The following is a 13,403-nucleotide window of genomic DNA, read 5'->3' as shown; positions in this document are numbered from 1 at the left end:
TGAAATTTTATTTCAAAATATATTTTCCTTAGTTTTGTACCATTTCATAAATATTTCAAGTGATAGTGCTTCTTTTGTTTGTTCGTTTGGTTAATTGTTTTGGGTAATGTTGTCCACAAGCTTTTAGATGAGGCCTCATGGATATGTTATTTATTAGGGAAGAAATCCCAGAAAAAAAAGAGTAAGGAGGTAAGAGAAGCAGAACCAGGAATCAGTCATCCAAAATAAATATGAAAATTAAGTCCCAACCTCACTTTGATCCCTGGAGTTCTTTGCAGATGAGGTTACCACTGTACAGTTTTTGTGCTATTTGAAGCAAGATTGTTGGACTATCAAACTCCCACACCATACAGGCATGGGCTGCAGGATTACTCTGAGGACCATAAGCTCCTAAGGCAGTTGTAACTTTCAGTAGCTGCAGTAGCTCCAGTTGTAATTCTCTGAAGAAGGTAACCGTTACCCCACCATGCCCACCCAGAGGATGGGAGTCCAGCACAAAGAACTACTTCCTGGGGGATAAGAACTTAAGGACAGAGCACCCACAGGATTTGCTAGAGTCGTCTTTTTTTCTTTCCTTTTTTTTTTTTTTCTCCTTCTATAATCACTGTTAAAACAAAATTAACATTTTTGGTTCTAAGATAGCAATGATGATGGTGTCTGTTGATAAACTATATTATTTAATCTGAAAAATATCCTTAAACATAATTGGTCAGTTAGTGGAGTTTTGATTGGTTGCTATACTTGGCATAAATGCATAGTATGTAGAAGTAATGATTCATGCTATCAAGGAATTTAAAGTTTCATTTTAAGAGGGAAATCATGTGGAAAAAGTTACATATAAAAATATAACCTAATCCTGAAGAGGACAACCTAATGCATGTGTTTAGGATGAGGCAAGGGAATGACTAGGGTTGGTTAAACAAGACAATGTTGAATCTGTATATTCTGCATAATATTTTAATACACACTAATTAGTAAAGGTAAAAACAATGCATTTCTTATGGGAAGATATCTTATGCAGAGCTGAGGCAAAAATCAATTTAATTACATATAACATGTTTATTTTAATGTCCCTTGACAACTCATTATATCTCAGCTACAGATTTTTATTAGTCTCATTCTATTCTGTATTTTACTTGCATTCTATATTTAACTTAGATTATAAAATGAGATTTTATTGTTTTGCTTTGGCCAGTGACCATAATAAGCTAGATAGAAGAGCTAGTTTGATAGCTGATTCAAGAGTAAAATTATCTTGATATGCTATAACACAGAGTGAAACCAATAAGGTGGTATTACAATGATATAGATATAAAATATAGTATTTATATTAAAAAATCAGTTGCACAAGGATAGAGTTGTCACCTAAGTTAGGCCCAGTATCATCTAAGAGTGTTTTGTGACTGGTGAAAATGACAATTTCACAATGCTTTCATAAAATAGAGTATGCAGATTGTGGAAGGTTATATTACTTTGTACTGGTTGAACAGCTTTTACAATATTACTTTCAATTCTCAGACACATTTAAAGGATAAACACAAAACAAAAGAGTGTCTAAAGAGGTTAGGTGGTATGTGAAATATTTAAAGGCCTTGGAGTTGAAAGAACCCTTGAACGTTCTAAATGTTTTAATATGGAAAAGAGAGATTAAAGAAGATATAGTGAACTGTATTTAAATATTTGAAGGAATGTAATAGAGATTGTAGGTTGTAGATATGATTTTGTGTTGCCCTGAAATAGAATTTGTGAGGTTACAGTTCTCTAGATATGAAATGGGTTGTTTCTGAGTCATGAGTGTCATGCTGGTCCTCTGAAGCTGGATACCATTTGTCACAGATTCTATGAAAGAAGGTGAGTGGATTAACTCTGAGGCTCCTTCAACTCTAAAATTTCCTGAATCTGTTTGCGAACCTGCGTAATTACAAGCTGTGTTTTAGAGCACATTGACAGTGAAATTTACCATCTCTGCTAAAAGCTTTAAAAGTAAATATTCTTATACCATTAAGCTAGATACAATAGGTAGTTAAGAAAACCAAAGTATTGATAAAAGGAAAGAAAAATGATGACTAATTCATGTCTTGATTATTATAGACATCCAGGATAGTTTAAATTTTTTTTCATTGTGTTTACTGCATCTGAAGATTTTAATTTACTGAAATGCGATATTTTCACTTTTAGGTTTTCACTTCCAGTTACTGCAACAGCAGAAAACTGCATGCTTACTATTTATTCATATATGGCAATTCATCTTGATGAGCAAAAAATTATTGTAAAAAATGGTAGGTTGTTATAAATTGGATTTTTCATTCCAATTTCATAATAGAATGACTATTATTTCTTTTTTTATTGAAGTATAGTTGATTTACAGTGTTATTTTATTTACAGTGTTGTGCCAATATCTGCTGTATAGCAAAGTAACTCATATACATATATATTTTTTATATTCTTTTCTACTAAGACACTCATGACTCAGGTTTGTCAGAGGATATTGAATATAGTTCCATATGCTGTACATAGGACCCTGTTGTTTCTCCATTCTGAATGTAATAGTTTGCATTTACAACCTCAAACTCCCAGTTTGACCCTCTCCCTCCCTGCTTCCTCTCTGACAAATACAAGTCTGTTCTCCATGTCTATGAATCTGTTTCTTTTTTATAGATATGTTCATTTGTGCCATATTTTAGGCTCCACATATAAGTGATACCATATGGTATTTGTCTTTCTCTGTCTCACTTACTTCACTTAGTATGATAATCTCTAGGTCCATCCATGTTGCTGGAAATGATATTTCATTTTTGATAGCTGAGTAGCACTCTATTGTATATGTGTGTGTGTATATATATATATATATATATATGTGAGTGAATATATATATATTTTTTTTATATATATGCCATATCTCCTTTATCACTCATCTGTTGATGGACATTTAGGTTGTTTCCACGTCTTGGCTATTGTGAGTAATGCCCCTATGAACATAGGGGTGCATATATCTTTTTGAATTACAGTTTCATCTGTATATATGCCCAGAAGTAGAATTGCTAGATCACATGGTAATCCTATTTTAGATTTTCGAGGAACCTCCACACTGTTTTCCATAGTGATTGTACCAACTTACACTCCTACTGACAGTGTAGAAGGTCTCTTTCTACACACCCTCTCCAGCATTTTCAACTGTTAAATTGAGAACAATGGATAGTGAGAAAATTTTTTTCTGTGTAGATTATTAAAGGCTTAAGTTTCAGCGCTGAATTGCAGTTCTTTATGTTTTCAAGTTTTCTCATCTTCTCCACTTGCTTCAGATGTTTACCACTCCTGTGAAACCTATTCAATCCTGTTCTGCCTCATTCTCGGGGAACTGAGACTTTTCGGAAGAACTGGAGACCATCTGGCAGGAACACACTGACTTTTCAAATTCCAAACATGCCTTACCCACCATCTCTCCCATCACAAAGCCAAGGAAAGAAGACTCTTTCCTGCCTTAGGCTGTTCCTTTATCTTAATCTCATTGTCCAGGGACCTTACTTAACTAACTTTGCTCACTCTTGCCCTTCAACTTCTGCTTCCCTCTCTTAGCTACTTTGGGTGAGTGTGCAGGATGACAATAGGGAGTAAAGAGGAGATTGTATCCCTTCATTGAACAGGCTTGTTCCCAAAGAGGAAGAAGAGTGAATTCAAGCTATGCTTGCCTATGTACCAATCCAATAAACCACTCTATTTTCCACAGAGAGGGAGACAAATAGCAGAGGAAAGTAGGCAGTTAGGTCCATTAAACTGTTGTCACTGCACTACTGGAGAGCAGTTTATACTGTTGACCCAGCCCACTCCCCTCATCAGACTCTCTCCAGGCTTCCACATACCCTGGGGTCTCTCCTTACTGCTCTCATTGTTCCTTCTCAGCACATATGCATTACAAATTTTGCACACATTTTCAGAATTTTAAAGATTTTTATGACAAATTTTGATGTTATATTCTTCTGTTATACTGGATGGATGGGGTGTGAGATATCAAATAAGACAATGTAGTAGAAAGAGCAGAGGATGAAAAGTTGCAGAACCTGGGTGGAAATTCTATTTTGTGTTCTCACCTCACCATTTTATCATATGCTTTTGTCTTTAGTACCCAGATCCTTAAACATCTGTTATTAAACAAAATGTGCTTTATGGGGGAGTAGCATGATACTAGCAGTGTGTTTATTAAAAAAAAAAAAAAAGGCTTTTGTGAAGATTCCTAGACTATAAATAACTGGAATGTATTATTGTTGTTGTCATTTTATTATTATTGGCATTATAACTTATTATTATTACTTTACCACTTTTTTGTATTTTTCATAATGCCCCCTCCCCAAATGATGAGAATTACTGTACTCATCAATACTGCTATCTCTTTAGAAGGAAAGAAAATAGAGTCTTTGTATTTGTATGATAATTTTTTTAAATAATATATCCATTTGGGTAAACATTACTATAGAAAGATATCATGATTCTTAAATAATCTAAAATATCTTCAGAAATATGCATGTAGTAATTTATAACATATATTAGTGCCTTCCAGGCATATGACATTCTGTGCTAAGTGCCTTATATTTGTTATTGCATTTAGTCTTCCCAGCAACCGTGGTTCAGTACTCTTATTAATCTCACTTTGCAGATTGAGAAACTGAGTCATAGATGACCAAAATTTGATAATGTTCATATCCAATAAATTTGTTTTCTTAATTAAAAAAATGAGTCATAGGGAGGAAGAGCACATTGCTCAGGGAATTCTAACCAAATTTATGAGAACTCAGAGCCTCCATATGTAGCTACTGTGCTCTAGAGAATGATATGTTCAGTAAAGGTGAAATCTTAAAACATACTAAGTATACCCAAAAGTAAAGAAGTATGACTTATATGTAATAAAAATTATTAAGTTGTTATACTTAATGTGCCAAATAAAAAAGTATCATATGAATCACTGAGTTTAGTTGAAGTGTCCAGATGTGGGTTTGTACCCCACTAGGAACATTTTGTCATTTGATGTTGACTTGAAAAGGTACTGTCTAATGCAGTATCATTCTGTCAAAATGAATCATTCTGCCATTGAATTTCCTAAGACTTCCTTCTATGGAGTCTGCAGTGGCTTAGCATTGTGGATATGTGCATACCTACTGGGCAAAGGTTCTCTGGCAAATTCTGAATGGCTTTGTACTGAAAGGGTGGAAGAAACTTAGTATATACCAGATTATTTCTATGTGTTGTTGCCTATAAAGTAATCCTCAAAACAAACACATGAATTCAGAGCCCTTTATTTCATTTTATGAATAAAAAACAGATGTTTCAGAGAACTTGTATAATGTACCTATGATTTACTAGCTCGGGAGCTGTGGTGCCAAGCTTTCATGTTAGATCTTTTTAATTGCAGAGGCCGTGCTTCTCTGAGGGAATAACATTCTGAATATATGTGTTGTATTAAATATTTTATTGTTATATAATATATATTGTATTCTTATATAATATACATACACATATATATGTACGTGCATATGTAGATAGATAAGTAGATATGTAGGTAGGTAGATATCTGGTGGTAGGTTATATCTGCTTCCTTTTCTTGTTCAGCATTGCCTGTGGTTGTTTGAATTACCATGGTGGCCAAGTCTACTGTATGCACAGCAGCTCTAACTGGAATAGGGATCAAAAGCTGTACAAAATGGAATCATAACCAAGCAATGCTTTCATTTTAGAAAATTAACTAGAAAGAAATTACTTTCCTTAGTGACAGTCTTTTTATATATGATTTTGAGCACTATATATAATAATTCTAAAAATTTGGGTGTAGAAACATTTAAAAGACTATATATACTTGTTTATGCTAGAGATGAACATTGTTCATTCTCCAATAACTTTGATGTATCATAATAATTGCCTTATTAATAAAGCTTATTCAGTTCAGTTCATATCACTCTTTTCTTATTTTACATCTTATTCATGAGTAATGGGAACTTATATTTTTTATTTTGTACTGTATGTATGTGTGTGTATATATATATATATATATATTTACTATAATGTTTATATATATATAATTATGAAATTCAGGTTCAGTAATTTGATAGTGAATTCACAAATGCTTGTTTGACCTACTCTGATCCAATGTGTCATTTGTAGAAAAGGATGCCAGTTCTGTGAAAGCTGAAACCAAGAGTCTGCTTGCCAGTCGAGAAACTGGCTTACCCTCTACTGCTCTTAGTAAATTTAGTGATCCTGAGCCTGCAAAGAGAAGATTGTTTGTCGGTATGTGGCAAATACATAGTGTACCTCTCTAGCCCAATCTGAAACATTATCTGTTTAACATTATTTGATTCAAAACTTAGACTTTGTTCAAGTAATGAGAAATCCATGAAGAAAGCTGAATTTGTCACTAGTTTTGAGAGGATCATCTGCTTTGAAGGGCTTCCCTGGTGGCCCAGACAGTAAAGAATCTTCCTGCAGTGCAGGAAACCTGGGTTCGATGCCTGAGTTGGGAAGATCCTCTGGAGGAGGAAATGGCTACTCACTCCAGTATTCTTGCCAGGAGAATTCCATGGACAGAGGAGCCTGGCAGGCTACAGTTCATGGGATAGCAAAGAGTCAGACACGACTAAGTGACTAACACTTTCACTTTCTGCTTTGGGCGCTCTTTCCAATGATTTAGAGTAGAAATTCTCTGTTTTTGGCTCATGATATACTTAATATCTTAAGATTTTTCTCTTAAGCCAAAAGCTATACCAAGCAGTTCCATTTATTAGATTGTTTGGTAGAAAAACCTAGGGTAGTAGTTTATATGATATGAAGCAGATGTTATAGTGGTATTTAAAATGTTAAATATCTGGTAGAGCCCCTGTGAATTTGCTGAGACTGTCTGTACAGGTACCCTTTGTACATAATTCGCAAAATGGTGAACTAGGGGGTTGTTGCCTAATTGGCTGGGTCCAATGTTGCTTAGGAGACGGCAATGGCACCCCACTCCAGTGCTCTTGGCAGGGAAATCCCATGAACTGAGGAGCCTGGTAGGCTGCAGTCCATGGGATCACTAAGAGTCAGCCATGACTGAGCGGCTTCACTTTCACTTTTCACTTTCATGCATTGGAGAAGGAAATGGCAACCCACGCCAGTGTTCTTGCCTGGAGAATCCCAGGGACAGGGGAGCCTGGTGGGCTGCTGTCTATGGGGTCGCACAGAGTCAGACATGACTGAAGCGACTTAGCAGCAGCAGCAATGTTGCTTATCTTAGAAATAGATGTGTGTGCTAAGTCGCTTCAGTCGTGTCTGACTCTTTATGACCCTATGACTGTAGTCCACTAGGCTCCCCTGTCCATGGGATTTTCCAGATCAGAATACTGGAGTGGGTTGCCATGCCCTCCTCCAGGGGATCTTCCCGACCCAAGGATTGAACCTGCAGCTTCTGTGGCTCCTGCATTGCAGATAGGTTCTTTACCACTGAGCCACCTGGGAAGAACACGTTGCACACAGATAAATATGTGAACTTGATATTGTTATTTGAAATTAACTTTTCAAATATTCCTTTCTCTGGATGTGGATAATATTGAAAAATTTCCCTTAATTGAATGGACCAAGCCAAATTAAATATTGAGAGGTTTTGAAATGAGTGTGTGCTTGTACGATTACATTGGCAGATATTTTTAAAAAACAAAACATGATAAAATCATTTTATATTCTTGAAAATTTCTTTAGCTCGAACATGTTTTGTTTTATCAAAGTGCTTCCCTTGGACAGAAAGTCATTTTGAATCTGAAACCAATTTTTTGTTTTTATAAGTTATTCAGCTAAGGTTTAATTCTGTCTAATAAGTAAAACTGAAGAATTGTCTAAATGTTTTACATATGTAATATAAAATGAAAGGTTCCATTTTGAGGAATGTTTAATACACTGTTATGACATGAAGAAAATTTAATAGTTTTCTTTATTGAAACATATCTTCTTAAAGTATTTCTGTTGGCCATTTGAAAATAATGTTTAATTTTAAGCTACAGTAAATTGATCTGAGTTTCTTTGAGAACATAGAATAATTTGTAGAATGAGTTCCATTTGTCTACATACAGATAGGACTAGCTGACAGATTATTTTACCTTATTGTCAAGTAATCCTTTTTATATAAACAAATGTGAATTTTAGGAATGGAAATAATACCTGAAACATTGAAATCAAGCAAATATGAGATGCCAAAGAAAGGCATCAGATCTATGAAAAAGGAGGCAAAAGACAAGGGATTATTTTCTCCTAAAGAAGGAACCAGAACATATGACTTCTTTCTGAAGACTGTAAATGCAGCTCAGACCTGGTTCAGTCTCTTCGGTTGGCCTGAAGGACCCCATTTTCTTCATATTCCAGAGACTGTAAGAAGGTAACAGCTATATGTTTCTCTAACATTTCTCTATGTTTGCCTTGTATCTTATATCTATTTATTGAGATTGTTTTGCCTGTTCAACATTCATAATAGCATACGTTACGAATAGTGTTCCATTCGCCCCACCCTCTCCTTCCTCCACCACTCCCCCATGTCCATAAATCTGTTCTCTGTGTCTGTGTCTCCTTTGCTGCCCTGCAAATAAGCTCACCAATGCCATCTTTTTAGATTCCCTATATATGCATTAATATACGATATATTTCTCTTTCTGACTTACTTCACTCTGTATGATAGGCTGTAGGCTCATCCACCTCATTAAAACTGAATTAGTTTAGTTCAGTTCAGTTGCTCAGTTTTGTCTGACCCTTTGCTACCTCATGGACTGCGACATGCCAGGCCTCCCTGTCCATCACCGACTCCCAGAGTTTACTCAAACTCAAGTCCATTGAGTCGGTGATGCCAAATGCATTCCTTTTAATGGCTCATATGTTGTTTATAGGTACCAGAGCTTCTTTATCCATTCATCTGTTGACGGACATCTAGGTTGCTTCCATGTCCTAGCTGTAATAAACAGTGATGCAATGAACATCGGGGTACATGTATTTTTTCAGTTTTGATTTCCTCATACTGATTCTTTTATATTGCCTTCTCGAGACCCTCTACTCCTTCCACCTGATCCCTTTCTTGTTATCTATTCCATAATGAAGTCCACATGTGTCACGTGGATGACACAGATGGAGAATCAAATATCATGCAGTGAAATGTGCTGCATAGAGATATGGTCAAGGTGCTGAGGGTGAGAAAAGAGAGGCAGGTAGAGAACCTCTGAGTTTATTGTGCATAAGGATTACTTGGAAAGCTTGTTCAAGATTTTGATTTCTGGACTTCCACCTTAGAGATTCTTATTCAGTATATCTAGGGTAGGAAACAGGGATTTGCATTTTAACAAATATTCTAAGCTATTCTAAAGGAGAGAAACTAATTGGATTGATAAACAGTGGTCTAGGAGGAGGTAAGACTCCTAGGTTGAATAGATGATTCTGTCTGGGGTCCAGTGTGGCCACATTTATTTCTTACTGATATTCTGATGTCATTACAAGGTGGATTTCTTTATCCATTTCTTGATTTTTCCAATATCACTGACATTTAACACTTTAATGTAAATTACATTATCAAGTGCATTGATCCTTGACAGGAGGAATGAAGGCAGTATAACACACAAAGTGAAGGCCATGAATAGTGGGGAAAGGCAAAGACTCCATTTCCAGGGCTCAGTTGAGAGATAAAGTGTGAGGCTTTGGTTAAGATCTTCTTGTAAGTCACTGTTTCATGGCTTCATCCAAAGCGGTCAAGCATATGGATATGGAGACTAGCTCAGTTTCCCTTGACTGGTTTCCTCTGCCTGAAACTTCTTTTATGCACCATTCCCTCTGTTCTTTTCTGGATTCTTCCCTCTTTGGCCAAAGAAGTCTCAGAAGTCTGTCTCCCTGTAGCCTTCCCAGACTTAGAGACATAACTTTACCTCTTCACATCACCTCAGGAAATTCCTAGGCCTTTTGTCTGTAGGGCTGACCAGCGTGCTCCTGGGTATGTTATTCATGTACATACATGACTCTTAGCCCTCTAACTCAGGTGTGCAAGAAACACTGCATTTATTTTCTTTAAATCATTGTAAATACAACTCTTCAGGTTGTTGGGAAACCAAATATGACATCTTGGATCTTCTCAGACCCCAGGGTTCCAGGGTCTTATAAGCACTAGAACTTTAAGAAGGCTCTTTTGGTTATGGACGGTGATCCACTCTGGTTCGGGCTGCTGACTGTCCCTTCACTGTGTTCCTTCAAGTCCAGTGGGTCTGCTTATATGTGTCACACGGAGAACACGGGGGTGTGTGTGGAGGCTGGACACTTGGTGCACATGCACTAAGTCCTTTTGGCGTGCACAAAGCTCTCCTTTCTGAGATTTTGCACCATCTCCCCAAATGATGCTATCAAGAAGTGGGGCATGGGCCTTATTCACAGTGGGAGCTTGCACAATCTGTTTAGTTTAAGCTTTGTTTGGAGGTGAAACTAAGAGTCAGTTTATTTTATCTTTTGTATAAGTCAGTAATGGAAGAAATACTAAGAAACTGGGTAGTTTTACACAGCTAGGAAGGAAGAAAAATGGATTTTTTGACTGTTTCCTTTGGAAAATGATACTGATATTGAAAACTTACTATGTATCAGGACATTGACTGTACTATTCCATCTAACCCTTGTAACACATGTAGGGGGAGATATTAATAGCAACCTCAAGATCTTGCAGTTATAGGGGAAGAAACAGAGACAGAAAGGGTAAGAGATGTGTCTGATACAAAAAAAAATTTAGGCTCAGAAAAGTGAAGTGACTTGCCAGTGCTGAGAGTCAACATGGATCTTTTGAGTCTAAGACCAATATTTGTTTTCCCACATCATGTGGATCTGTCTGCTGTTGCTACAAATTTGACTAAAAGGATTATTCCTTAAAAGCTCCATTTCTTTCTTTGTGCATTTAGGTTGCTAAGCTATTTGACTATTTATAATGACAGCTATAAAATATATTTAATATTTGGAAAATTAAATTTTAGCAGAAGTCTAAGGCTTTTCCCTCAAGTCTTTCATCATTTGCTTATAGGTATAATTAGTATGAGAAAACCAGCTTTCAAATGTTATATTCTAAATTGCCATAACCGTTGAGTGTCACCCTCTATCTATCCTTGACTCCTCTTCATGAAGTAAAATGTATAATTTATTATAAAAAAGATGAAGTTGATCTTTACATGCAAAGTGATCCTTAAGTTTTGATGAAAATCCTCCGGTGTCCAAAGTCACTTTGGGAGATTTAGATCACACATTCTAGTATACATTCTGTTCCCCAGTGATCTATGGCGAAATCAACCCAGACCAGTAGACAGCCTCCTTCAATTTCAAATTATCCAGAAGAAAACCTTCAACTTTTCTTTTTCCCTGACTTTACAATCCTTTATCTTAAGCATGCTTTTCTACCTGTGCTGCTTATATCTTGCTCACTGTGATTTTAGTGGCTTTTTTTTTTCCCTTGAAATATCTTCTGAAAAGATGGAGAACAGCTGGCCTCTACTCTGCATGTAATAACCCCTCTGAGACTTGAATCCTGTTACTCATTTCCTTACCTTTAGCAGAAGAAATTTTTGCTGGTTATTTTGGAAGGCCTACTGGATGCAGCTTTTAATAAAATATCCATAAGCTGGAATAAAGCCACCAGATAGGAGATGACCTCTCTTAGAACCAGAGAATCATTGGGACCATAAAATTCAAAGGCAGAACCCATATGGAGGAGTGTATGCTGCTGGGACAGCCATTGTTTTATTTGCTTGAATAAAACAGCAAGGCAGTGTTTTATTCTAATCAGTGTGGTTAGAGTTATTAACCAATGATAAGAAATTGGCACCATTTTTTTACTCTCAAGTAATTAAGATTAAAGGGAGATAAGTTATGATGTAAAGAAATCAGCACAAAAAAAGCAAAAGAAAATGTTGAAATGTAGGAGTCATCTTTTACATTTTTCTTCTTGTAGCTTCCAATATTGTGGTCATCATTTCTAGATGTTATATAGGAAGGTTCTCAGAGGCGGGATCACTTGATCAAATAATACAAGGTTTAAAAAGCTCTTACATTTTTGGATGATTTCCTAGTAACTGTTCTGTTTTTTATCCCTACTGGTGACTTTGTGGGTCTCCTTGTTTCTTGATGGAACTGAAAACTTTGATTTTTTTTGATAAATGAGAAATAGTTCATGCATACAGCCTGAGCAAAGGCAGTTCTAGAGGAGTAGGAGGGCCTCTAGCTCTGGGAAAGAAGCTATTCACAACCAAAAGACGTTGAATTGTTACATTGTCCAAGTAACAGTGTTATTGAGTAGTAATTCTTTGTTTGGAATTTTTGGATCATGGACTCTCAGGCTAAGAAGATACTTTTTCAAGGTTACACATGTAATGTTGCCAATAGTTGACCCCCTCCTCCTACATTATCCTAGAATCGTTCAGTATTTCTGATGAGAAGTCTGATGTCATATTTTGTGAGTGTGTATGTTCAATCACTCAGTCGTGTCTGACTCTTTACACCCCCATGGATTGCAGCACGCCAGGCTTCCCTGTCCGTTACCACCTCCTGGAGCTTGCTCAAACTCATATCCATTGAGTCAGTCATGCCACCCAACCATCCCATTTTCTGTCATCCCCTTTTCCTCCTGCCTTCAATCTTTCCCAGCATCAGGGTCTTTTCCAATGAGTTGGCTCTTCGCATCAGGTGGCCAATGGCTTTCAGTAGGCCCTCTCACTTAGAAAATTCATTTTTAACTGTTTTTCTCTGGTTCATTTTCTGCTGTTTCCTCCCCTTTGTTGTCTCTATTTTCTCCATTCTCTCTTTTTTAATCTCCTCTTAGAATGTTGGTGAACTTCCATGACTAATTCAAATATGCAACTGTAATACACATTTGTGGTGCATTGCCAGTGGAATGTCTTTCTTTATATTTAGTAATGCTTTGTGCCTTAAATTCTAAGTTGTATTTTATTAATATAGGCATTTTATTTCTGGTTAATATTTATATAATATTTTAAATCTTTTACATAGATCTTTATTTCTTAGGATTTTGGTTATATCTCTTTGTATACCTTATATTTAGCTTGTTTCATATTATCCTTTTTCTTTTAATTCAAGTTTATGGTTTGTATAAATTTAATGCAAATACTATGAATTTAGATTTAGATCTGTGATGTTTTTAAGTTCTTCTGTTTTTCTCTTTACCCTCTCTCTCCTTTTTTGCCTTCTTTTGGATTGATTAAATGATCTCTTCTTATTTCATGATTTATCCTCTACAAGCTTAGAAGTATACTTCTATAATTCTTTTAATGATTACTTTATACATTATGGCATATATATATAAGTTATTGAAGTCTTATCATAATTAATAATTTTATTCTCTTCCCTGATATTACAAGAACTTGTATGTTGACTTT

The 13,403-nt window shown here is 35.9% G+C and overlaps 1 protein-coding gene across 1 annotated transcript in view; it reads left to right on the top strand.

Moving 5' to 3' along the window:
* CFAP47 (cilia and flagella associated protein 47) overlaps window positions 1-13,403 on the top strand; it is a 504,236-nt gene that overhangs the window by 164,213 nt on the left and 326,620 nt on the right. Inside the window, exons 27-30 of the mRNA XM_068963234.1 lie at window positions 2,179-2,279; window positions 3,009-3,140; window positions 6,151-6,276; window positions 8,158-8,386. Coding sequence (XP_068819335.1) covers window positions 2,179-2,279; window positions 3,009-3,140; window positions 6,151-6,276; window positions 8,158-8,386 — 588 coding nt within the window. The remainder of the gene's footprint in view (window positions 1-2,178; window positions 2,280-3,008; window positions 3,141-6,150; window positions 6,277-8,157; window positions 8,387-13,403) is intronic.

The sequence above is a fragment of the Capricornis sumatraensis genome, chromosome X, assembly GCF_032405125.1.
Source record: "Capricornis sumatraensis isolate serow.1 chromosome X, serow.2, whole genome shotgun sequence".
Classification (NCBI taxonomy): Eukaryota; Metazoa; Chordata; class Mammalia; order Artiodactyla; family Bovidae; genus Capricornis; species Capricornis sumatraensis.
The sequence above is the reverse complement of the archived record's forward strand: the minus strand, read 5'-3'. Positions and strand labels throughout refer to the sequence as shown.